Source organism: Schistocerca nitens, chromosome 3, assembly GCF_023898315.1.
Source record: "Schistocerca nitens isolate TAMUIC-IGC-003100 chromosome 3, iqSchNite1.1, whole genome shotgun sequence".
Lineage (NCBI taxonomy): Eukaryota > Metazoa > Arthropoda > Insecta > Orthoptera > Acrididae > Schistocerca > Schistocerca nitens.
The window spans coordinates 618,830,943-618,857,914 of NC_064616.1; the positions used below are offsets into that span (position 1 = coordinate 618,830,943).

Here is a 26,972-nt window from a genome sequence, read left to right on the forward strand (position 1 = left end):
GTGTTTTGTAAATGTGTACTATATATTTTTTTACTGATATGTTACACGTACATGAAGATCTCCTCGCACTGGATGCGTATAACATAACTGGGTGTATGTAACATAATTTACACAACATAATAAAACACAGTGTATCAAAATTATACCTGACACCTGTTTTTGGGTGCTGATGACAATGACAACACAAAATAATAGAAACAGTAAGTAGAGAATTCAAGGACAACATATTTTGATCAGTATTCTTACATGTTTTCCTCAGCAAACAGAAAAAACATATACACAAATAATAAATAAAAACATCACATACATGTTCAGTCTCCAAGAGTACAGTTACACATAAAGGTATTTTGCACCTAGTAATTGACAAGATCTGGTAAAGACCTAGTAACAACTTATTAAATTTACCTGATATGTTTATGGCCAAGAATTTTTAAGGCAGTTTAAAATTTTTCCATGTTCCTTGTATGCGTTTGTGACCCCAAATCCAAAATTACCCATTCTGTATAACTGCAAATAATACTGTAATCCTCACTGCATCGATCTGTCTTGGTTATAACTTCACCAACTCCTTTGCTTCTTGTAGGTGAATTAAATCATTAATTTCCACAACAGGTTTTCCGCCAGCTGCATTGGGGAGAAAATGATTTTTTTTATGAAATTATGATCTATCATATGCAAGAGATGGCTAGAAAACAGGAACTCCTGATGCTCTCTCTGTCATTCATGAAGTATCAATTACCTTTAATGAAACAACAACATATACATATCTACAGGGTTTGTGCTAACATAATTTCAATGAAATTTCTAAATTTCAGACAACTTTACATCAAGCACACAAAAATATTAAAAGAAATTGCTTGTTCACTTCTCAAACATTTTTAATAAATATTTTTATGTAGATACGAACACTCATGATACCTCTTCAAAATATTCTCAAGCATAAATGCCACAATGCAAAATGTAGACTCTCGAAAGTCTATACAAATACACACTTTATATCATTACACTATTCGTGCAATTAAATATCTCACAAATATTAAAAATATGTGCATAATGTATAATACAATTCTATCAGTTTAGTATAAGTTCAGCTTTTCCAACAGTTCCCAACAACTAATACTTTGGTTTGAGGGAACATTCAATCATTACACTGCCACATGCAATCTACTACTGTTAACTTGGCCGGCAATTAATTGTGGGATGATCTCCCTCATTACTAGACTCTGAATTTCCACCCCGCATCGCCTGGATACGATAACCCATATTTATAAGCATTACTTCAAATGGATCTGCATTCATTCGTTTTTGGTTTGCAGATGCAGCATCATATAGGTTTAACACCTCTCTATCATTTTTGGAACCATCCTGTAAAAGATGAAATATAAGAAATTTAGCTACAGTATTTTGCTGAAAAAAAAAACCATATGTTAGTACGCAACAGCTTCACACTGCAGGACTAATTATGTCTATTTATCTTTACTTCCCATGCTCGTTGGCTGATCCACCTTAAAAATTTGTAGTTTTGTGGGACTGTGCTTTCAGTAGTCTAAGGTGTGGCAAAAATGCAACTTTTAGATTTTTATGAAATCAAGGAGGCAGATACTTCAAAAAATTATTACTATTATTACCACTTTAAATTCAGAGCAACTGCCATTTTTCTAAGTAGCAGAATATTAAAAACACATGCATTACGAAAAATACACAGAACTGAATCACTCAAAAATTTGAAACCAGTTTTGTCTGGTCACTTGTCAAGTCTCCCATATATCAGCTAACTGAAACACCACTATTGCAATAAAAAATATTCACAACTCTTCCCACAGAGATTAATTCTCCGTGGAAATTATGAACACATCACATGTTGAAGACTACCTTGAGGAGATTGCTCCCATGCTCAAAATAGCTCAACAAGACATCAATGACACAAAATGCAGTATACTGGCACAAGAGAAATGAGACTGCTCTTGCTAACAAGAAACTATTTGCCATGGAGTATTTGTGTGTGACTATTTGTTGATCTTGGGTTTAGCCTATCTCTGTGACAAGTTTCATAAAAATTTTCTCAATGGTAGCAGATGAGTAGTTTACAACAGATGTGTTCTTGCACTCCATCTGAGAGTGAAAGAGTGTTCCTCAACAGCATAATGGAAAATTTCATGTAGAAATATTTTGAGCAGTGAAAGGAATTAATGCAGAGAGCTGTCAATTTAAATCGGTCCCGTTTTGATCACAACTACTACTACCTGAATGTATTTGGTAAGTACACAAATTTACATCATCAGTCTAGTTTATTTTGTGTCAGACCTTCCACATGACATTTTCTGACAAAGTACAAGAACACACCTACAGTAAGCTGCTTGGCCACTGATACTGAGTTCATTGATTATGAATAAATTTGTAACAAAGATTAAAGAAATCAGGTACTAATACACTATGACAAATAGTTCCTTATTAATGTACACAGTATTGTTCAGTTTGTGCGAAGATAGTAAACTGACAGTGGGAAGAGGGAAATTGTGCAAAGCCTGAAAGAAGTGCTTTGGGGGGGGGGGGGGGGGGTGACACCCATGGCCTTCTCAAAAGATGTGCCTCCAAATACAATTACTAAGTGATGGGTGCAACAGTTGAGAGACTGGCACCTCACTGTAATACACAGGCCTCAAATCTCAGACTAACTGTCCTCATATACACACATTAACAAAAGTGTTTCATCACCCCAATACACTGTTCAGGTGTGTTGCTATTTTACCTGTTCCTGTACCAATAGGAAGGCCACCCCTGACACTGTTTGTAAAAAAAAAAAAAAAAAAAAAAAAAAAAAACACACACACACACACACAGTGTTACCATAAGCATCATCTACAAGTAAAATGCCAAATTAAAATTAATTGGAGCATTTCAGTTGAAAGTAAAGCACCAGAAGGGACGTATTAAAGATGTCTGCGGAACAGTGGAGTGAACATCCACCACATCATGAAGGACAATCGATCATCAGGTCAACTTCTTCACATTATGGGCAGAATGATTGTTAACCAGGGAATTTTCTTGACATGGTGCAGTCACAAAATCAGTTCCACATTTGACAGGTGCATGGGATGACTGATATCTACAACTTTTAAGTCAGCGGAACTGCAGGCTGAGTGCTCTAGAACTGAATTTGGCATTCAGAGAGGCTACAGGATGTCATGTATCACATCAAACTATTAGGAAACAAATGCATGATGAGAATCTCCATTCCCAAAGACCATGGCGGGCACACATCGCACACCACAACTGGGTGATGTTTATAGGGTAAATTATGATGTGTGTGTACACTGACAATATGTTTGAAGGCAACCTGGTAGATTGAACACCAGCAATACTGTATATCACATGTGCAACAAGGTGGTAGTGGAGTGATGTTCTAGGATAGCATTAAATGGGGCCACTGTACCATATCTCTCATGTTTGAGGGCAATTCCTCAGCTTTACAGTACAGGAACAAGGTTCTGCAACCAACACTTGGGTGAAAATTTCATCTTGACAGTTGATAACTTGTGTGCTCATCATGCTTGTTTTCATGAACATGACCTGTCAGCATGCAAGAATCAACAGATTGGAGTAGCCTACCTATTCCCCGAACATGAGATTAAACGAACCTGTGTGGGACTCATTGAAACAAATTATTTTTAAGGGTTGACAATGATCATGAACTCTGCATGACTTACACTGAATCACCATTGAAGATAGGGACAATTTGGACATTGTGTAATGGATCTGAATATGATCCAGTGTTTTGTCTCAAGCTGCAAACAGTGTCAAATTCATTTCCCACATCTAAGACGGGCCAATTGAATGTATCACAATTTATACCAGTTCCATCTCACTGATGGTATGCCATGACAGAGTCAAGCCTATATCTGTGCAGTGGCACACTCTACCATGTACAGATGTTGCTCGGGAGTACTGTGAAAAAAAAAAAAAGATGATGATTTTTTTTTTTTTTGCTACATCATTGTTTACGTTGTTTTTTTTTTTTTTAATTTATTGATCTCCAGACATTGCAGACAAATATATACAGATGCCTCAGTGCAAATTTTTGTTTTCTGTGCCTTGAAATTCGAAATAAAGAGATATGTAAGACTTTTGTTGATGTGAGTCTGTTGTATTTGGCATTTCTAAATCACTTCACATGAATGTCATATTCGTTTCTTCAAAAAGACTGGTTACTTTCGTTGTCCCTGAACAAATAAAAATTTAATATGCCTGTGAGGACTGCATTACTGCAGAGATGTTACATTCTACTCGTTTTTCTTGTTTCCTTCCTTCCTAGTAGAATTTAAACCTTATCAAAACTGGAAGAGATTCTTATAAGGTGATATCAGCATAAGATAATCTTGTGTATAACAAGAGTCCAGTTATTAATGACAGAATGGTATCTTCTTAACCTACACCGAAAGTGACTAAGAAGCTCTCAAGAAATGAGAACATACACAACTATTCACAATTTACTCCAAGGATTTCAATAAACTCCGAGTGAAGCCAACATTAGATGAACAGCAACAACTTGAAAAGTGGAAGGAGAGTGTTGTTTAGAGCAAACTGTCAAGTACCATAACACTGTGTAAGGGATCTTAATGTGACCAGGTGCTGTGTCTCAAGCTGCAAAATATCTTAGATCCACTTCCCATGGGGCCAACTGAAATATCATAGTTTAAGCCAGTTCCATCTGTCCTCCTTAGTAATCAGCACTCAAACAACGACAATGGTATGTTCACAGTCATACCTCAAAATACACCTTTGCCCGAGTTATGTCTTATTGCTGGGTCTAGACATATTCACTCCTCACTAGTGATCTTGGACCAATCACACACTGTGTTTAGTACATAGCATCTTACTTTGAGATGCATGAAGAACAGCAATGGGTTCTGAGGTCCTAGTGTTCTAAACATCAGAAAGAACAATGCTCACTTTATCAACTCGCTGCCCACAGTTTTCATTTTATTTTTAACATAATTTCATCTAAAAATCAAACACTTTAAGATACTTCTTATTTGAATGTTCAGGTGTGGAGCTAGGTGGTCTGTTGGAAAGTAGTTGTTCCTAAAATGAGGATCCTGCCTTGTACTCTTCTGGCTGGATACAATGTACCAGGTTTACCTCAGAATTTTTCCGAATACAGAGTGACAGCTTATGAAAATAGTCCACCTTCAAATTCAACAATAAGAAACATATATTTGCTAGTAAGGCATTGATTTTCGGAGTTGTTTTCTCAGGACTACAAAAACGAACTATTTCTGTTGGTTGGTTCTTAATACTCCGTGCAAATTCACCATACTTGGTAAAAATTTTAGCAGCTTTTTGTATCCCCAGATGCTAGGAAGAAAAGAGTGTGTCCAAGAAAGCTTATGTACACCTAATACAACTGGGATGCAGCAAAAAGAACACCTTGATGTTGAGTGTTTCTACAGCTCTGTACTTTCCTCACAACTGGAGTGGTCGAGTCCAGATCTCCACACTCTGATGATGTGATGGTCCATTGTTATGTTCCGAGATTGTAGTAAAAGAGCACTTGTGACACTGACGTGCCAATATCTCAGAAGCCTATTTTCTCTATACCAAAATGCATTCAGCAGTGACCACATCCCTTAAACGTTCACTATTTGGCAGCAAAAAAATGCCCAGTGGACCAAGTCAACATTGGTGAATTCTGTAAGTGTGGTGCACATTATTCATATTAATCTTTATCATGTTGGGTGCCTTTTCTGAACTTCTTTCATCATTACAGATGCGTGAGCTAGCTGTAAATGTTTTCAGTCCAATAGCCTACAAATCTACATATGGAAATAATGATGTCAAATATGTAAACATCATGAAGACACGATTGAAGAAAAACAGTAAGAAAAATGTATATTAATGTCAAAGACAGAAACAATTACAGTCAGTGGTAATTTCAATGTAAATTTCCCCTATACTCATTGCAGAAAGAACAAATGTGCAATTAAAACTTACACTATGTAAACAGGATCATTTTCTGGGGACACTCAACACAAAGCTCTAAGAACAATTTGTGGCCTTAATAGATGGAGTCCTGTAAATCTCATTTTACTGAGATTGGTGTTCTGAATGTTCCAAGCTTGCTCATTTATGGAACTATCCTGTTCACTAGGGACTACCTCTTGAAAACAGGGAAACTACTACAAAACAAAAATGTACCCAACTATTGTACCAGAGGGAAATCAAATATTCATCAAAAATATCACAGAACTGCAGTGTATCAGAGGAGCATAATTAACACTGGTGTAATACTACACAATAAGATACCGGAGAAAGTAAAACTTGCTACGTATCCAGAATTTAAAATTGAACAAAAGGGATTTCTAAGAAAGCACTGTTTCTATTCTGTAAAAGAATTCCTGAATATGTAACAAAACAAGTTACCTAAAAATTAAATTGTAGGAATATGTACCTAACTTTAATTTGCTATTATTTGTTAAGATTATGTACTGCATCAACTTTTCTTTGGTCTGTCCAATATCAATTGTACAATTTGTGCTGTATGATATAAGTGGACCAATAAAAAAAATCAACCAAATCAATCAAAATAACTCTCTACTTGTGATGCGAGGTAGGTATAATTTCTTGTAAAACACAATACACTAGTTTAGTTCTCAGGATACATTAACTCTGAACTAGCGATGTATAACAAAGTATCAGGCAGGCACAACTGCTAGCTAAGTATGTGCTCATACAATCAAGCTAAACTTTACCAGCCTACTGTTTTGGTTTCTTTTCCCCTCTTGTAACATAAAATATTTTGGCATCATAAATGCTAAAACTAATTCATTCAAACATAGTAAAAACTTCACCATGTTTAACAAAATATGATAGTCTGCACCATTAAATACACTCCTGGAAATTGAAATAAGAACACCGTGAATTCATTGTCCCAGGAAGGGGAAACTTTATTGACACATTTCTGGGGTCAGATACATCACATGATCACACTGACAGAACCACAGGCACATAGACACAGGCAACAGAGCATGCACAATGTCGGCACTAGTACAGTGTATATCCACCTTTCGCAGCAATGCAGGCTGCTATTCTCCCATGGAGACGATCGTAGAGATGCTGGATGTAGTCCTGTGGAACGGCTTGCCATGCCATTTCCACCTGGCGCCTCAGTTGGACCAGCGTTCGTGCTGGACGTGCAGACCGCGTGAGACGACGCTTCATCCAGTCCCAAACATGCTCAATGGGGGACAGATCCAGAGATCTTGCTGGCCAGGGTAGTTGACTTACACCTTCTAGAGCACGTTGGGTGGCACGGGATACATGCGGACGTGCATTGTCCTGTTGGAACAGTAAGTTCCCTTGCCGGTCTAGGAATGGTAGAACGATGGGTTCGATGACGGTTTGGATGTACCGTGCACTATTCAGTGTCCCCTCGACGATCATCAGTGGTGTACGGCCAGTGTAGGAGATCGCTCCCCACACCATGATGCCGGGTGTTGGCCCTGTGTGCCTCGGTCGTATGCAGTCCTGATTGTGGCGCTCACCTGCACGGCGCCAAACACGCATACGACCATCATTGGCACCAAGGCAGAAGCGACTCTCATCGCTGAAGACGACACGTCTCCATTTGTCCCTCCATTCACGCCTGTCGCAACACCACTGGAGGCGGGCTGCACGATGTCGGGGCGTGAGCGGAAGACGGCCTAACGGTGTGCGGGACCGTAGCCCAGCTTCATGGAGACGGTTGCGAATGGTCCTCGCCGATACCCCAGGAGCAACAGTGTCCCTAATTTGCTGGGAAGTGGCGGTGCAGTCCCCTACGGCACTGCGTAGGATCCTACGGTCTTGGCGTGCATCCGTGCGTCGCTGCGGTCCGGTCCCAGGTCGACGGGCATGTGCACCTTCCGCCGACCACTGGCGACAACATCGATGTACTGTGGAGACCTCACGCCCCACGTGTTGAGCAATTCGGCGGTACGTCCACCTGGCCTCCCGCATGCCCACTATACGCCCTCGCTCAAAGTCCGTCAACTGCACATACGGTTCACGTCCACGCTGTCGCGGCATGCTACCAGTGTTAAAGACTGCGATGGAGCTCCGTATGCCACGGCAAACTGGCTGACACTGACCGCGGCGGTGCACAAATGCTGCGCAGCTTGCGCCATTCGACGGCCAACACCGCGGTTCCTGGTGTGTCCGCTGTGCCGTGCATGTGATCATTGCTTGTACAGCCCTCTCGCAGTGTCCGGAGCAAGTATGGTGGGTCTGACACACCGGTGTCAATGTGTTCTTTTTTCCATTTCCAGGAGTGTATTAAGCCACAGCTTACTTTATAACTGAAGCCACCTTCTGATATTCATCTACCAGTTAGTATCACAGACCACGGTTAGCTTTTAAGTTGAAGTTTCGGTTTCAGATTTCTATCAGAGCTGATAATTTCATTTGCACATAATACTTCAACAACTTACTGCCACACACATCTTCGGGTATACTAAGCAATGGTCTTACGCCCTCTGACACTCAGATCCCCTCCAAACCCCACGACCCTGATATTACTCTGTGAAATACATATCTCTTCAGTGTTTATAGGTTCTAGTAGATGACAAGACGGGTGAGCTTTTATTGAACTATTGGATCAGTGGTGGCTTTGGCTGAAAACTTAATATCTAACAGTCTTTTTGTTGTGACTATCTGCAACTCAACATTTCATCTTTACAACGAGTTTCAATCCGTTCTTTCTCTAATATACTTGATATTTCGATCTGGAATTTCCATTGTTTTATTTCACTTGTTTCCATAGCCCATGTGACTGTTTTTGGTTGCCATGCCGTTTATTAGTAACTGTTACTACTTCAGCTAGGCTTTACAGTTTTATCAACAATTCAGTGCGTTATAAACTCTTGCCACACCTGGAAATTTCTGCATTACCATCATCTTCCACAATTCCATCCCATCATATGATAACCTCAAGTCTATAAGAAATCCTCATAGGAACATTCGTCTAACTCTTGTCATTGGAATGTAATACCAAAAGACTTTGATACCAACCGTGTATTGTGTTTCACATGGTATACGTTTCACACTACTGTAATTGTTAATATGTAGCATGACACTGTGAGGAAGAAAGCAAAATATGACCCTCCGTTGCAACTGGCAACAAAGAACTGAAGCCTTAATATTAAAAGCTGGTCTAAATCCATGAATGTTCAAATATTTCAAGACAGTTCTCACGACTTAAGGTTAAGAGATGGCTTCGTATCATTCAGCAATGATTATTTCACAGTAAAGGTAATTTCCATCCACAAGTCCTGACAGGCCCATCAGTACTGACTGACCACCACGTCATTCTCAGCCAATGGTATCACTGGGTGCAGTACGGAGGGACATGGGGTCAGCACACAACTATCCCATCCGATGTCAGTTTTTGTGAGTTACTACTCGGTCAAGTAGCTCCTCAATTGGAATCACAAGATTGAGTGCACCCTGTTCCACTCCTCCCACCAAGGGAAAATCACTAACAGAACCAGATTTCAAACATGGGTTCTCCACCTGACAGTCAACAGTGCCCGTCACTCACCTATGGAGAATGACATTGTTTCACGGTACTGGAGAATAATTACGAGGTAATTTCTAACCAATTATCAAGTATGGGAAACATGATGATGATAATGATGATGATGATGATGGTGATGATGATAGTTGGGTTGGGAGGGGGAGGCCTCAAGTGTGCGGTCATCAGTGCCCATATGAAGTCCCAATTTTTTCACAGTCCAATTTTTACACAATCCAATCTAGCCAGGGGCCTCAACTGTGTGGTCATCAGTGCCCATATGAAGTCCCAATTTTTACACAGTCCAATTTTTACACACTCCAATCTAGCTACTGTCACGGATGATGATGATGATGATGATGATGATGATGATGATAAGTTGAAGAAGAAGAAATGATGAGAACAACACAAACGCTCAGTCCCCAGGCAGAGAAAAATCCCCAACCCGGCAGGGAATCGAACCCGGTACCCCATGATCTGGAGGCAGCAACGCTAGCCACTAGATGGGAAACTGATATAATAAATGATTAGGATGAGTAGTTGGCAGTCATGAGTAAATACAACAAATTTATGATGTATACAAAGTGTATAGCTGTATGTAAATCAATAGAAAGAGTGTTACAATATCTGCTCAACAAGTTGCAGGCACTTTGGGGAGTGTAAAATAGATCCTCTTCACTTGAAACAATGGATATGACTGTGGGGAAGAAAATGATGAAGTGAAGGAAGAATATTTTGTTTTGTAATACATGCATGCAGTCCTGCAGATGTACAACTTTGCTTCCACCGTTTGCCAATAGGTGGTGATAACGGTAAGTAGTGGTCGAAAGAAACAGATCGCAGACGTCAGGCAGTTAGCTAGGATCTTGGTCAACATAACCTCATTCAAACATTAGTTGATTTGTGTATGCACCATAAAGTAGTTCTTGATTGAAAATGTCAGTTTACAAGCCTAATTCTCGTCATTTGTGGGAGCTGTTACTATTTTGTTTCAGTACGAAGAAAACAGCGGCTGAGTCTCTTCGAATGCTCTCAAAGCTATGGGCATGATTCAGAAAGAAGGATCTTGGGTCCTGTGTGAGCTGAAACCAAGAGACATTGAACGTCATTTGTGTGTTTGAGATCAGTTGCTTCAGAGGCAAAAATGGAAGGGATTTCTGCTTCGGATTGTGACCAGGAACAAAAAATGGGTTCATTATGGTAACCCTAAATGCAAAAAATCATGGGGATATCCTAACCATGCTTCCACGTCGACAGCCAAACCAAATATTCATGGCTCCAAGATCATGCTCTGCATTTGGTGCGACCAGCTCAGCGTCATGTACCATGAGGTTTTAAAACCAAGTGAAACAATCACAGGTGCTCATTATCGAATGCAATTAATGTGTTTGAGCATAGCACTAAAATAGAAATGGCCGCAATACAGTGAGAGGCACGAAAAAATGATTTTGCAGCATGACAATGCTCGACCCCACGTTGCAAAAGAGGTCAAAACATACATGGAAACTTTAAAATGGGAAGTCCTACCCCACCCAACACATTCTCCAGACATTGCTCCCTCTCACTATCACCAGTTTAGATCAATGGCGCATGGCCTGGCTGAACAACATTTCCGATCTCATGAAGAAGAATGATACATGTGTAACCAATTTGTTTCGTTAAAGCCTCAAATTTTGGGAAAAAATGGCGGAAGCAAAATTGTACACCTTGTATATACAGAGAAAAATGTATTAATATGGTCTTAAAACAGGAAGTCTGTTAAAAAGAAGCAAGATGCAAATTTAAAAGCTGCAGCTGTGGAGAAAGACAAGCGTGCAGTGGAATGATTCAATTTTACCCATAGAAGGTATTCCAAGTGTTTTGGATAAGTACCTATAGAAGGGCAGCATGACAAATGAGACTGCAATAATAATGAAAGATTACTAGAGCACAAAAAGCATGATAAAATTGAAAAACACACCTGAAAATCAGTGGGGAAGTAAGGGAAATGAAACATCAGAACATGGACACAACAGGCAAACCACAGGGAATACAAGATACTGAACATGTGTGAAATGATAGAATGTATCCAGTTCAATACAAGAAGAGAAATGAGCATCATTCAAATAGACCATGATTTTCTAGTAATACCTAATTTGTATGTTAATATTATACTGGGGACTGACTGACTGAGAAAATACCGGGAAAAAATAGACTGAGTGGAATATAAAGTGAATTTGATCCATGGTGCAGTTGAATTTAATGAAGAAGTTATTAGTAGAGGTGAAACTGTAAAATATGGGTACAATTATGTAGGAATGAGAGCACAAATATTTCTGTGCCTTGTGAAGAAACAAATAAGTTTAGACAAGGCAGAGAGAGAGAGAGAGAGAGAGAGAGAACAGCAGGTATTGTCGGAAAGTCAAACACGATGTGAAGTTATGGGACACAGATATCTTTATTACAGACCATGTGTAAGAAAAATCACATGAAGCATCCCATGACGTCATGGTAAAAATGTCTAAAGAAGTAATATAGGTTTGTTTGAAGTTGCAGGTATACTACATTAAGCTAATACTAGATGTATTCAAAACCAAGGAAAAAGTTTCATTGAAGACTAATGTGAATTTAAAGTCATGTAATTGTTCCTTTAAAACACATGTGTTGGGCCACAGCACCTACAGCTTTCGTTTGCACATTAATAACAATAAGGGGCTTAGTTCCGCAGATTGTCATGTTGAAGGAATGAATTACCAATCATTCTGGTTCACTATCACTGGTCACTATGCTTTTTTTTAAAAAAAAAAAATTATGGAGAACTCTATCAGTTTTTAATATGTCCCTAGTCCTAACCACACCACCAAATCTGTCTCAATAGCAACGATTGAGCAGTATTGTAGCCATGCCCAAAAGTTGGTTCTCTGTTCTACCCAGTATATTTGGGCAATTTCAGACAGTATTACAGTTGAACTGCTTTGTTAAATGATCCCTGGTCTCAGATAAAGAGCTTACCCAAGTGAGACATTATTGATTCAACTGTTGAGGCCATTAAATTAATGATATACCAAACAGAAATATGCATATAATTTTAAGGGCAAAGATAAGTGTTCAAAATGAAAATCGCAATTTTATATGGATTACAGAAAAATGGATCCAATGATAAAATCTGTCTGCTATCTTTGTAATAGCTTATTTTATTAAGCAATGTACAATTTGAAGCACAGCTTTATCTTTTGGAGTCAGCTGACTGCTTAAAGAGCTGGCTTTTTTTAAGGAGTTCCTTGCGGGCTGGGGGAGTGGCCATGTACGTAAAAAACAGTATTCCATTTGACTCCGTAGATGTATCACAGCACTGCACTGAACAGATATTTGAATGTTGTGCAGGGGCTGTTGAATTTAGTGAAACTAAACTTCTAATTGTTGTTGTCATTTATAGGTCTCCTAACTCTGCTTCAGAGCATTTCTGTTCAAGCTAGAGAGGGTTCTTGGTTCACTTTATAGGAAGTACCAGAAATTGGTTGTGTGTGGTGACTTCAATATTAATTTTGTATACGACTGTGCAAGAACAAGGATGTTAGCAGACCTCCTAAACTCATATGATCTCATGTAGATTGTGCTTTTTCCAACCAGGGTGCAAGGGAACAGTAGCACAGCCATAGACAATATTTTTATTCATTCCTCACTACTAGATGAGCATTCTGTTAGTTAAAGGGTGAATGACCTTTCAGACCATGATGCACAAATTTTAACACTAAAAGGCTTTTCTATTCAAACAAATGTCACATATAATGACAAACTATGTAGGAAAGCTAATCCAATGGCAATAGAGAGTTTTTTAAACCTTATGAAGGAACAAGAGTCGCAGGATATTTATAGTGCCAATAACGTAGATGACAAATATAACGCTTTCCTTAACACATTCCTCATGATCTTTGAGAGTTGCTTTCCATTAGAACGTTCAAAATGGGGTACTAGCAGTAAAAGGCAGCCTGGGTGGCTGACTAGTGTGATAAGAATATCATGTAGAACAAAGTGGGAATTATATCAAAATGTTAGAAGTAGTCACAATCAAGCTACAGCAGCCCATTACAAACAGTATTGTAAGGTGTTTAAAAATGTTATTAGGAAGGCAAAGAGTATGTGGTATGCAAACAGAACAGCTAATTCACAAGATAAAATTAAAACCATACAGTCAGTTGTGATGGAAGTATCATACAGTATTTAACAATCATGTTCAGAGCATTGCTGGTGAATTAAATAAAAACTTAAGTTTCTATAGAGAATCATATAACTCTCTTGGAAAATGTGTTTCCGAGATTAATGTCTGAAATAATACTCTGTGATACTGACAAGGTGGAGATTGAGTCAATAATTAAATCACTGAAGACTAAGGACTCTCATGGATATGATGGCATGACTAGCAGAATATTAAAGTACTGTGCTGCGCATGTTAGCCCTGTACTTAGCCATATTTGTAATTTTTCCTTTAAGAATGGTCAGTTTCCTGAGTGATTAAAGTATTCAGTAGTGAAGCCACTTTATAAAAAGGGAGAAATGGATAATGTAGACAATTTTAGACCTATTTCTATGCCATCAGTGTTTGCTAAAGTTATTGAAAAGGCTGTGTATTTAAGTATAATTGATCATTTTATATCATACAATTGCTATCAAATGTACAGTTCAGCTTTAGAAGTCATTTAACAACTGAAAATGCTATATTCTCTTTTCTCTGCGAGGTACTGGACGGATTAAACAAAATTTTTTCGAATGCTAGGCACATTTTTTGATTTAACTAAGGTGTTTGATTGGGTTGATCACAAAATATTGCTCCAGAAGTTGGACCATTACGGAATATGGGGAGCAGCTCACAATTGGTTCACCTCTTACTTTAACAACAGACAGCAAAATGTCGATCACAGTGATGAGAATGGCTGTGATGTGGGGTCTGAGTGGGGTACGGTCAAATGAGGGGTGCCCCAGGGATCAGTGTTGGGGCCACTCCTGTTCGTTATGTATAAATAATATGCCCTCTAGTATTATGGGTAATTCTAAAATATTTCCGTTTGCTGATGACACTAACATGGTAGTAAAGAATGTAATGTGTAACACTGGCTCTGTTTCAAATAGCATGACATAAGTTCATGGCTTGTAGAAAATAAACTAACCTTAAATCACAGTAAGACTCAGTTTTTACAGTTTTTAACACACAATTGCACAAAACCCACTGTTTTAACTCCACAGAACGGATATACGATTAGTGAAACTGAACAGTTCAAATTTCTAGGTGTTCAGATAGATAGTAAAATTCTTGTTCAAACACTTCATGCTGCCATTTTTACTATTCAAACAATATTTGAAGTAAGTGATCGTTTGACACAAAAATTAGTCTACTTTGCTTATTTTCATTCACGTATGTCATATGATACATATTTTGGAGTAACACTTCCCATTCTAAATGGATATTTTTGGCTCAGAAACAGGCAGTTCAACAAATAAGTAGTGTAAGTTCGCAAACCTCTTGTTGACCCCTGTTCAGTAGTCTGGGTATTTTGACATTGCCCCCTTGTTAATAATATCAGCTTATTCCCAAGAATTAGCAGCTTTCACTCAGTTAATACTCGGCAGAAATCCAGTTTGCATTTGGATCACACTTCCTTAACTTTTGTGCAGAAAGGTGTGCAGTATACTGCTGTATCCATTTTCAATAATCTACCATAAGAATTGAAAAATCTTAGCAGCAATCCACATGCTTTCAAATCAAAACTGGAGAGTTTCCTCATAGGTCACTCCTTCTATTCTGTTGAGGAGATCCTTGAAAAATTAAGCTGACTCTTATGTTATATTGTTGACTGTGTTTACTTAAAAACTTATGGCTTGACTTTCTTTCGGTTCATAAACATTTTATTTTATCTGTTATCACTTTTATGTTGTAATTTCATGTACTGACACGTTCCATGACCTTTGAGATTTGCTCCTCAATTTGGTCCTACAGTAAATAAATAAATCAAAATAAAAAAGCTGCACTGTGACATCAATGATATTAATGTGTATCTGCATATGTTGTTTTCTTGCATATGACATCACAGTGAAGTTTCTTCCTCTGGAAAGATGGAGTGAAAGACAAAACAGTTGTAAGAGTGCTCTGATATTAGGAAAACAAGTATATTGTATAAGAAGCACAGTTAATTTGATAAAAGGCTGGAATGCATCTGTCTTGCTATGTGTTTTGAGTCTGCTTTAGGTGATTTTTTTATTTCATGCTTTAATGTACTACATATGTAGAGATTATGACAAAAATAATCGTTTTAGAGATCTCAATAGCAGCCTTATTACTGCCCTTCTGTATATGAATGAATGAAGGAATGAATGAATGGGGAGTGTGAAAGACAACCTCAGTTTGCGGAAGGCCAGGGTACACACTGAGACGACTAAAGTCATGGAATACCTCATATTGTGTCAGACCACCTTTTGCACAGTGTAGTGCAGCAACTCGACGTAGCATGGACTCCACATGTCATTGGAAGTCCACTGCAAAAATAATGAACCATGTGAATTGTTCAGCACATTCTTCAAACCAATTATGAATGTTTGTGGCCTGGTGACATGGCAATTGTCATCCATAAAAATTCCTTGTTGTTTGGGAACACGACGTTCATGATTTACTGCAAACGGTCCCCAAGTAGCTGAACTCAACCATTTCCACTCAAATCATCAGTTCAGTTGGATCAGTGGGCCCAGTCCATTCCATACAAACACAGCCCACACCATTATGGAGCCACCACCAGCTTGCACAGTGCGTTGTTAACAACTTAGGTCCATGCCTTTATTGGGTCTGCACCACACACTAATCCTACCACCAGCTCTTACCAACTGTGATCACGACTTATCTGATCAGGCCACAGATTTCAAGTCATCTAGGGTCCTACCCCCCCCCCCTCCCCCCCCACAGACTTCAAGAAGAATATAATAATTCCAATCCCAAAGAAAGCAGGTACTGACAGATGTGAAAATTACCGAACTATCAGTTTAATAAGTCACAGCTGCAAAATACTAACGCGAATTCTTTACAGACGAATGGAAAAACTGGTAGAAGCGGACCTCGGGGAAGATCAGTTTGGATTCCGTAGAAATGTTGGAACACGCGAGTCAACACTAACCTTACGACTTATCTTAGAAGAAAGATTAAGAAAAGGCAAACCTACGTTTCTAGCATTTTTAGACTTAGAGAAAGCTTTTGACAACATTAACTGGAATACTCTCTTTCAAATTCTGAAGGTGGCAGGGGTAAAATACAGGGAGCGAAAGGCTATTTACAATTTGTACAGAAACCAGATGGTAGTTATAAGAGTCGAGGGGCATGAAAGGGAAGCAGTGGTTGGGAAAGGAGTGAGACAGGGTTGCAGCCTCTCCCCGATGTTGTTCAATCTGTATATTGAGCAAGCAGTAAAGGAAACAAAAGAAAAATTCGGAGTAGGTATTAAAATTCATGGAGAAGTAGTAAAAACTTTGAGGTTCGCCAATGACATTGTAATTCTGTCAGAAACAGCAAAGGACTTGGAAGAGCAGTTGAACGGAATGGACAGTGTCTTGAAAGGAGAATATAAGATGAACATCAACAAAAGCAAAACGAGGATAATGGAATGCAGTCAAATTAAATCGGGTGATGCTGAGGGAATTAGATTAGGAAATGAGACACTTAAAGTAGTGAAGGAGTTTTGCTATTTAGGGAGTAAAATAACTGATGATGGTCGAAGTAGAGAGGATATAAAATGTAGACTGGCAATGGCAAGGAAATCGTTTCTGAAGAAGAGAAATTTGTTAACATCGAGTATAGATTTTAAGTGTCAGGAAGTCGTTTCTGAAAGTATTTGTATGGAGTGTAGCCATGTATGGAAGTGAAACATGGACGATAACCAGTTTGGAAAAGAAGAGAATAGAAGCTTTCGAAACGTGGTGCTACAGAAGAATGCTGAAGATAAGGTGGGTAGATCACGTAACTAATGAGGAGGTATTGAATAGGATTGGGGAGAAGAGAAGTTTGTGGCACAACTTGACTAGAAGAAGGGATCGGTTGGTAGGACATGTTTTGAGGCATCAAGGGATCACAAATTTAGCATTGGAGGGCAGCGTGGAGGGTAAAAATCGTAGAGGGAGACCAAGAGATCAATACACTAAGCAGATTCAGAAGGATGTAGGTTGCAGTAGGTACTGGGAGATGAAGAAGCTTGCACAGGATAGAGTAGCATGGAGAGCTGCATCAAACCAGTCTCAGGACTGAAGACCACCACAACAACAACAACAACAACAATAGGGTCCTACCAATATGGTCATGAGTGCAGGAGAGACACTGCAGGCAATGTCATTCTGTTATCAAAGGCACTCGTGTCAGTCGTTTGTTGCCAAAGCGCATCAACACCAAATTTTGTGATAATGTCCTAATCAATATGTTCGTCGTATGACTCACATTTATTTCTGTGGTTATTTCATGCAGGTATTGCTTGTATGTTAGTACTGACAACTCTACGCAAACGCTGCTGCTCTGAGTCATTTAGTGAAGGCCGTTAATCACTGCATTGTCTGTGGTGAGAGGTAATGCCTGAAATTTGGTATTCTTGGCGCACTCTTGATGCTGTGGGTCTTTGAGTATTAAATTCCCTAACAATTTCCGAAATGAAATTTCCAGGCATGTAGCTCCAAATACCATTCAGAGTTCAAGCTCTGGTAATTCCCATCGTGCTGCCATAATCATGTCGGAAAGATTATCACATGTATCACCTGAGCACAAATGACAAATGCACCAAAGCACTGCCCTTTTACACCATGTGTACACGATATTACCACCATCTGTAGATGTGCATATCGCTATCCCACAACTTTTGTCACCTCAGTGTATCCGATTCCATGCAAATGTGACAAGATAAATATTGGACAAACAATGCATACCAATGAGATCGATGCTGAGAACACCAGAGACACACTCAAATAATGAACCCCAACAAGTTGGTACTCACAGAGCACTGACTGTCAGAGAATCATGTGATGGAATACAAATGTACCAGGATTTTAGTGCTGACTTCCAAATATTGAGACAGTGTCATTACAGATGCTATCGAAATTTTCTATCAGGGATAATTAGCAACAGGAATTGTTGTCAGCAAGGCTTGGAAAGCAGCACTGAGTCTAATTAAGAAGATGCTCAAGAAACATAACAATCTGGCAACCAAGGTGGACAGAGCAACTACACTGATGCTACAACAGATGCCGACACAAGTGTCTCTGTAATTGCCAACACCATGGACTGTGGGAGGAATAGGTTGTGATGGGAGGGAATATAAGTTGGTTGTGCACCCTCAGGGGCTCAGTTCGTCAATGCACCTGATGATGGCAACATATCCGAATGCTGAAATCTTGTGCCAATTGGACACTATGGACCGGCAGTACACCCGTGGACTGTTTGCTGAATGTATGCGGTTTGTGAACTTTGCACAGAAGTCTTCCCTTATAAAAAATTCATGTTATGGTGCACATCGCAAAAATACATCGGCAGGCTTTTTTGAGAATGTGTGACAATGTCACCATTTTCGAGGCTGCATGGGGCCATCCCTCCAGGTAAAACTTGTGGGAATAGCCAACTCCTGTAGCCCACAAAAATGCCAAAAATGCCTGAATCAATACTCTCTTGGGTATAAATTGAGCCTAAAACATACAAAAGGTTAATTTTTGGTAAGTAAAATTATAATTTAAAAATAATAAGTATATTAATGTAAAATATAGAAATATGCATCTCTCTCTCTCTCTCTCTCTCTCTCTCTCTCTCTGTGTGTGTGTGTGTGTGTGTGTGTGTGTGTGTGTGTGTGTCATCCATCATGTTCAAGCACATGTCCTCACATTCTGACAGCTCTTCATGACACAATAGGTAGCCATGAGTTAAAAGGCAATGTCTTGTATGAAGCCAAGCTAAAATTATCTTCCTCCATCTGAGGGACTGTATAGAAGTATGCCATATGGATGGGTCAGTTAATCATTCTTAAGTTTTTCACTTGCTTACAGCCACTCTCTTTCCCACATACCCATGACTGTTCTTTTCACCAGAGAACTCACATAATGCTACTGAATTCTCAACACAAACCTACTTGGCTGCTGTGTCTGCAATTTTATTACTGTGAATTCCAAAGTGCCTGCACCCCACAAAATGACACCTGTTAAATCCACTTCTGCTGAGAAAATAGTGCATAATGTTGGTTTGGACAAGATTCTCTACTAGAAATAGTTGCTACAATACGCATTGAGTGTCTGACGAGATGAAGAAACTATTCATATGACCACATTTAATCTGCTTGAGAACCATGAAGACTGAATATAACTCAGCATCAATGATGCTGGCAGAAGACTCAATAGGGTGTTGTCTGGGAAATCAACTGAACAACCAGTTAGTCCCCATAAAGCCAACTGTGTACATCACTATGTCATTACAGTGCTCATTTAAAACACTAATAATAATAATTATTATTATTTATTTGCTACTTTCTTTTAGTCTGTCATCTATATAAAATGACAGACCAAATGTTGAACATTATTTGGTAAGAATATAGCACAAAATATTTAACATAATTTCACAAGTGTTAGTAAAAACTAAGTATTATGCTGTTTAAGTGAGGAAAACATCTACACAGAATATCTACATAAAAATTAGTAATAATACTAAAAAAATTAAAAAATAAAAAATTCTACATACTACCATTTGGCCATCTGGCATACAGATATCTGTTCATCTGGAATACATAAGGCACACACTACTGGTCTATTAGACTATGCAGCATTGGTGATTACAAATTTCGTATTTTATAATTATGGACTACACTACTATACAACACTACACTACACAGCACTACGCTACGCTACACTACCCTACACTACACTACACTACACAAACTACACTACATTGAACTACTATACTTGGTATCAGAAGCAAACTGGATTTCTCATTGTCTGGATGGTTAGCCCCCACTGCTCTGAAATGCAACTCAGGATTCACAGGAGCTGCGCTGCTGTGCCAGTGAAGTTGTAGAGATTGGGAGATGGTTGTCAGCGTCTCAGGAAATACTTCCTGGTCCTCCATGAGGCTCATCTCCTTCCAGAAGGTGGGTGTAGGTGGATGTTCTGCCATGGCACGCCTCGTTATCATGATGTACAGCCTCTTGTCTGTCTCTCGACCATGTAGGCTTGTAGTTCATAAGCTGATAACTTAGCTGTTAGTGAATTCAGTTTATGCCACATTTCCTCATTCCTTATTATAAACCGTTGCATTTTCAAATGTGTTCCTGTCCTAGTCTGTAACGCCTTGTCTAATGGCACATTCCCAGATAAGGTGATCTGTGGTGTCGACTGCTCTACATTTACACTGGTGTCCAAAATTAAAGTAACAAATGGAAAGTTTGCAAAGTTGCATTTATTTTGCCACAAAAACAGTATGAACAGGTCATAGTAAAGTAGGAAGAATGTAAATAATACAAAACGTAAACAACTGCAACATGCATAATGATACACAAAACTGTCCTTTCTTTTTTCCACCTTAATGGATTTGCACACACACTTCCACAACTGGTTAATGTGGTCAGTATAGGGTATGAGTTCTTCTGGCAACAAAATAGGCCTGATGGCAGGGAATGCTGTAAATGATATCATCAATCTCACACTGACGCCAAAACACCCATTGTTCCTGCAGAGCTTCTCACAAAGCTTGGAGAGTGGTTGGTGGACGCTGACGTGATGCAACACGTCTCCCAAGTGCATCCCAGGCATGCTCTATGGGATTCAAGTCAGGAGAGCGTGCAAGCCATGCCATGTGTGCAATATCTTCCAATTCCAAGAGAACATAAAAAATCCGTGCTCTATGAGACTGATCATTATCATCCATCAATACAAAGTCTGGGGCCACAGCACCTTGAAGCAACCGCACATGAGGTCCCAATATCTCGGCATGAAACCTGACAGCAGTTAGACCTTGCTGATTCACCCATACAATTTCATGAACAGGTGTTCGTGTGGTCAACAGATTCCCTGCCCACACCATTAGGGATCCTCCTCGATACTGCTCTCTTTCCACAATGTTTGGATCCGAAAATTGTGTTCCACATTCCCTCCAGATGCAGATCTATTGAGAATCACTCTCCATACCAAATCGGGACTCACTGTGAAAAGTATATTAGCCTACTGTTCAACTGTCCAGGAGGCATGTTGATGACTGCATTTTAGATATTCCCTTGTGTGAAGATGCGTCAGAGGTACACATACAGCAGATCTCCAACAATTAAGGTCACTCTACTGAAGCCTTCTGTACCCATTTGCCTTCATACAACATGTCCAGTGGATGCAGTGAGATCAGATGCCAGTTGCCGTGCAATACTAAGGCAGTTCCATCGTGCCCTTACAGCCAAATAACTGTTGCCAATTTCTGCCAATTTCTGACGTCACACGTGGTTGGCCCTGCTCTGGTATTCAGCATACAGTTTTGGTCTCTCTGAACTGTTGACACATTCAAAAAACAAAAGAATGATTCACATTAAGCTATCAGACCACATCAGTTTGTGACTGCCCTGCTTCCATTCTTCTTATGGCCCTGCACTGCAGAGAATCTGGTAAGCGTCTTCTCTATGCCATACTGCACCGTCTGCGGCTGTGTACACAGCGATTGTGGAAGTGGGACTACCCGACAAACACTACCCCGTTTGACAGAACCCTGATGTTACCATTGGCATAGTTTTCTGTTTACCGGAATGCCATCTTCCGTGCAAAAGATGATCGTACGAACATCTGTTGACAGTTTGTATGATTATATTGTAAATTAGCGAAAGGGAAATAGCAGTTTGTTGCTTTAATTTTGGACAACAGTGTACCAATATCTGTGGTGTGGTGTTGTATTTTTAGAAAGTAGCTGGGATACTGACAATGTTCAGACAGGTAGTGTACAGATACCTTGGTCGGAAGGAAGTATGTCATTCTTGTTCTTTCTTGTATGTTAGAAAGGAGCTGGTAGGTTGTCCTCCCTGTTTCTGTCCTGTACCAGATTTCTTGCCGTTCTCAATCAATGCATGCCTTTTTTTCCTTACTCATTACAGTTCTTGTGCCCAGTATCTCCTTTACCTTGTCATATTCATATTCACACTTTTTGAGGCACTATTGTGCACCTCTTTCCTACTGCTAGGTCTAGAGGTAGCAAGCCTAATACCATCGGCAGCACCTCAGTGTTGTTCTACATGTGCCTGTCAGATGCCAGAGAACACTTCTCTGTGCTTACCATACAGCCTGTGCTGTTTTTACCTTTCTGGCTCTATGAGTCCAAGCTCCTAACAGTTAGTAAGATTGTGTTGTGGTACTTTTCATTGCACTTTGTGGCAGATGAAAACTTCTTTAGCCAAATGTTGCTACTGTATTTTGGATTTTAATGCCTCTCTGGCACATGATTTCTATATGTGCCTGAAAGTTTTGCTTTTCATCAATATTAATTCTGAGATAGCAATACTCTTATTTTCTTTTCATAGGTTGGTAATTTATTCTGACTGTGGGATTTCTCATTCTTGATAATGTTCCTTTTAGTAACATAAACTGTACTGTGCACTGCTATCATTAGTTTGTTTTCTACGCACCAGCTGCTTAGTTGTCAAGAACTACCCACCTGTTTTCCTCTAATAAATTAAACACAAAGTAATATGAGCTTATACACGAAATCTAACGTATTCAACTATATCTACACAGGTAACTTAAAATTTTATCCTGGGTCTCTGTATCAGCCGAGGTGACTGCTTGCTCCAACACTGGGCACTTGTTGTTCCCTGTTACAAGTTGTTTTGGCCACATCCCTACTAGCTTTGTGACTTGTGGGCAGTTCTAGAATAGTCACTCTGCCAGAGTGTGAGCAATGATGATGGACACTGAAGCCTCTTTGACAAATTTCCTTTTAATGGTGTGCTGTAACATTAGCAACAGTGTGTGGTTGCTAACTAGCTTTGGCACAAAGGCTACAAATAGGGCTTGTTCTGAAAGCTCCCCTTGCCAGTCTGATAAATAAAAACTGTGTGAGTGCTGACTAATATAAACATTTTAGGCAAATTTACTTTTGGCTGAATCATGAATGGTACACTCACACTCTAGACAGGACCATGTGAATGCTTTCTAAAATTACTGTAGACAAGATCTGTCTGTATATCATGCCTTTCCACAGATTCACTTTGAAACATCTAGAGCTTTAAGGGCTCCTATTCTAGTATTACACAAATATAGCCATGTGAGCCTTTGATCAAATATGAAATGATGATTAAAATGGAAAATGGTGCTGTTAAAATGCAGTTCCAGTTCACTAATATTGTGTAATTGATAATCTCTGGATAAAAGATAGGAGGAGGAGTAGTAAATAATCTAATCATCAGCACAGTGAAGTCTTTACTGGTCTCTTCACGATGCCAGTTATGCTTTTTGTAACCATGGAGAGGAGGGTAAAACTTAAAATGCTGCCTGAAGGGCCACCAATTTCCTGTGCAAAACTGTCTGAGAGCATGTCTCCTATTCGATGACTGCTCTGTAAGGAAAGATTTTAATAAGATCGGCAACCTTCCATGGAGGACCTAGTTGTGAAGTTGTCTGAGTATGTTGTGGTCCCACACATTAAGAGTCAAAGAGAACAGACTTATTGCTTGTTCAGCCACGAAGGATCCTACAGTCCTCAAGTCATATAACGGGCTTCTTTGCAGCGTGATAAGTGTCCACATGGGCAGTGTGACGTTATCTGGAGCAGCATGAATGATCAGCAGAGTGGTTATTGTTGTGACTTCCCTTGACACAGCAGCAGAGAGAGGCATGCCCGACAGTGGTGCGCTCAATAATACTGTCTTTACAGAGCAGTTCCAGTTCTGTGTACAGCATCATGTTGGATATATCCATGTGTGGAGGCTCCGAGGAGACTGAACATTGCCAGATTGGATTTGTCATTGTAATAACAGGCCTAACACCTTCTGCAGTGGTATGTGGTGCCAACGTGTACGTAACATGATCACCTCTGGTTCACTTAAATAGTAATTTGGAGATTGAATATTATATCTATGATGTTTTAAAGTCCATGGCTGTGGCCTACTTATGATGTCTCTGTGACATTATCCTTCAATGAGATAATGCTAGATTGTGGGTTGCACATGCTCTCCTGACCTACCTCAATACGGAGGATATTTGACTGTTGTCCTCGCCAGCAAATTCTCCAGATCTCTCACCCATTGAAAATATCTCATCGTGGGTTGCCAAAAGACTGGCACACAACCATTCATCAGTACAACTGATGACCTCTAGCATAGAGTTGAAGCAACACGGAATGACATACTCGTACCTGTCATCCAGGCTCAGTTTTAACGGAGGCCCATCCAGGTTAGAGCCATTGCTGCCGACAGGGGATGCAGCTCTTCATACAAAGTGTTCCACCCTGTATACCCCTATATCACCCAAAATTTTAATCATTCATGCTTCCTACTAAACTGCATACATACAAAATGTAAACTTTTGTTATTTGCTATTCTCCCATGTATTGCAGTTTTAATGGACAATAGTATAGCTGATAATCCTTCCACAATCATCATGTTATCAGGTGGAATTATTTTTATACCAGGTCTAATAAGGAGAAAATGATTTTAATTAACTTATCATTAAGAATATTTGATGTTAAATGAATTGAACAGTATATTTACCATCTCATATTTGCTGAATTCATTATGATGGAAAACATTTCTTTCCAGTTTTTTACAAAAAACAATCTCAACATGCACATTAAATGACCATAAGTAATTGAACTGTCACTGGTGTACCAAAGTTAGTTCCCACTCCATCATTTCACCCACAAAAGATTTCTTGAGCTACCAGATCAGTCTTTAAAAAATATTTAATTTTAAAAACAGTTTAAGAACATTGTCTTTCACCAAAGTATACCACTCATCTTAGTACTGGAATAAATAACAATAAAGACAACTTCCACTAAGGGAAAACATCAAACTGCAAAGTTCAGCCCGTTTAGCAACACAGTTTCATTAGTGAGAGAGATAATTAAATTTTACTGAACAAACCTTTCATGGGTGATATGTTACCTTCTGTATATACGGTTCTCGGGCGAGATGTCGGATGTCATAGTGAAAACTCCACAATATTTCATCAGCGCAACTGGCCGACATCTTCAGGTGCGACGAACACACTGCTAAGCCATGACTAGAGCCCCCTATTTATGCCAGTCATAGGCAGGAAGTGCGCATGCGTGGAAGGCGCCAAATTTGATGGCCAATAGCAACAATGTCAACCAATAGTTGGAAGGACAACAACAATACCTACAAGAAGAAGAACCAAAGACTTTGGCGCACACGCGGAGGCTACCGCTGCTGCTCTGCACTGCCATCGGCCGCCCCAGCGACCTCTGTCAGAAGCCGTAAGCAAAAATGCGCGTCCACGTAAGACACGTGACTATCCTCGTGTTGTCAACAGAATATTTATTTTGCTGCGAATCGTCATCCATCATATGACCAATAGTACTCCTCTCTGCTCGATGCGACTTCAATATGGCCACTGCTGGATCCCAAGCTGCACTGAGCTGAAAGCCCGTGTCTCTGTTTACAAAGATTCGTCAAGCTACGCATTTCCACTGCTTCCTTACCGTGTCTCTGTTTACAAAGATTCGTCGAGCTACGTATTTCCACTGCTTCCTTAATAACACTGTCCCAGTACGAACTCGTCGATGCGAGAATTTTGGTGTGTTGATAATTCATAGAATGGCCTGTACTGAGACAATGCTCGGCCACTGCAGACTTCCCTGGCTGCTTCAGATGAGTGTAGCGTCGCTGTTCAGTACATCTCTCTTCTACAGTGCGACAAGTTTGTCTGATGTATGACATGCCGCAGCTAAAAGGAATCTCGTAAACGCCGGGTCTTCTTAGGCCAAGGCTGTCCTTAGATGAGCCCAAGAGAGCTCCGAGTTTTGCCGGCGGACGAAAGACACATTTAACTTTATGCCTCTTCAATAATCTTCCTATTTTTGAAGAGACACCGCTGATGTATGGCAAGATGACCATTCCCCTTTGTTCTTTGCCTTCTTCCAGTTCCTCATGTTGGGTAACCCGCTTCGGGTGTAAGGCACGGTGAATCTCCCGTTTGGAATATCCATTTTGTTGGAAAATGCTATGCAGATGGAATAGCTCATTAGATGAGCTGTCCGAGTCTGATATGGCTCGTGCTCTGTGAACCAACATCCTAAGCATGCCACTTCATTGCGAAGGATGGTGACAACTGGTGGCCTGTAGCTATAAGTCCGTGTGTGTTGGTTTATGGTACAACTGCATGACATAATGTGCCATCTTCTTTTCTCCGTACCAACACATCCAGGAATGCAAGTTCGCCATTTTTCTCCATCTCCACAGTGAACTTG

General features: G+C 39.7%; 1 protein-coding gene across 3 annotated transcripts in view; it reads right to left on the reverse strand.

The window, feature by feature from the left end:
• Positions 1–211: 211 nt before the first annotated feature.
• LOC126248554 (WD and tetratricopeptide repeats protein 1-like) overlaps positions 212–26,972 on the reverse strand; it is a 208,142-nt gene continuing 181,381 nt past the window's right edge. The window contains exons 15-16 of one of the 3 annotated variants that reach the window (XM_049949636.1): positions 24,900–25,002; positions 1,232–1,365 (exon numbers count right to left, since the gene is read on the reverse strand). In XM_049949636.1, coding sequence (XP_049805593.1) covers positions 24,919–25,002 — 84 coding nt within the window. In that variant the 3' untranslated portion in view covers positions 1,232–1,365; positions 24,900–24,918. Of the gene's footprint in view, positions 625–720; positions 1,366–24,899; positions 25,003–26,972 lie in introns of those variants that run through there. The other 2 variants (XM_049949637.1, XM_049949635.1) reach the window with 2 other exon arrangements.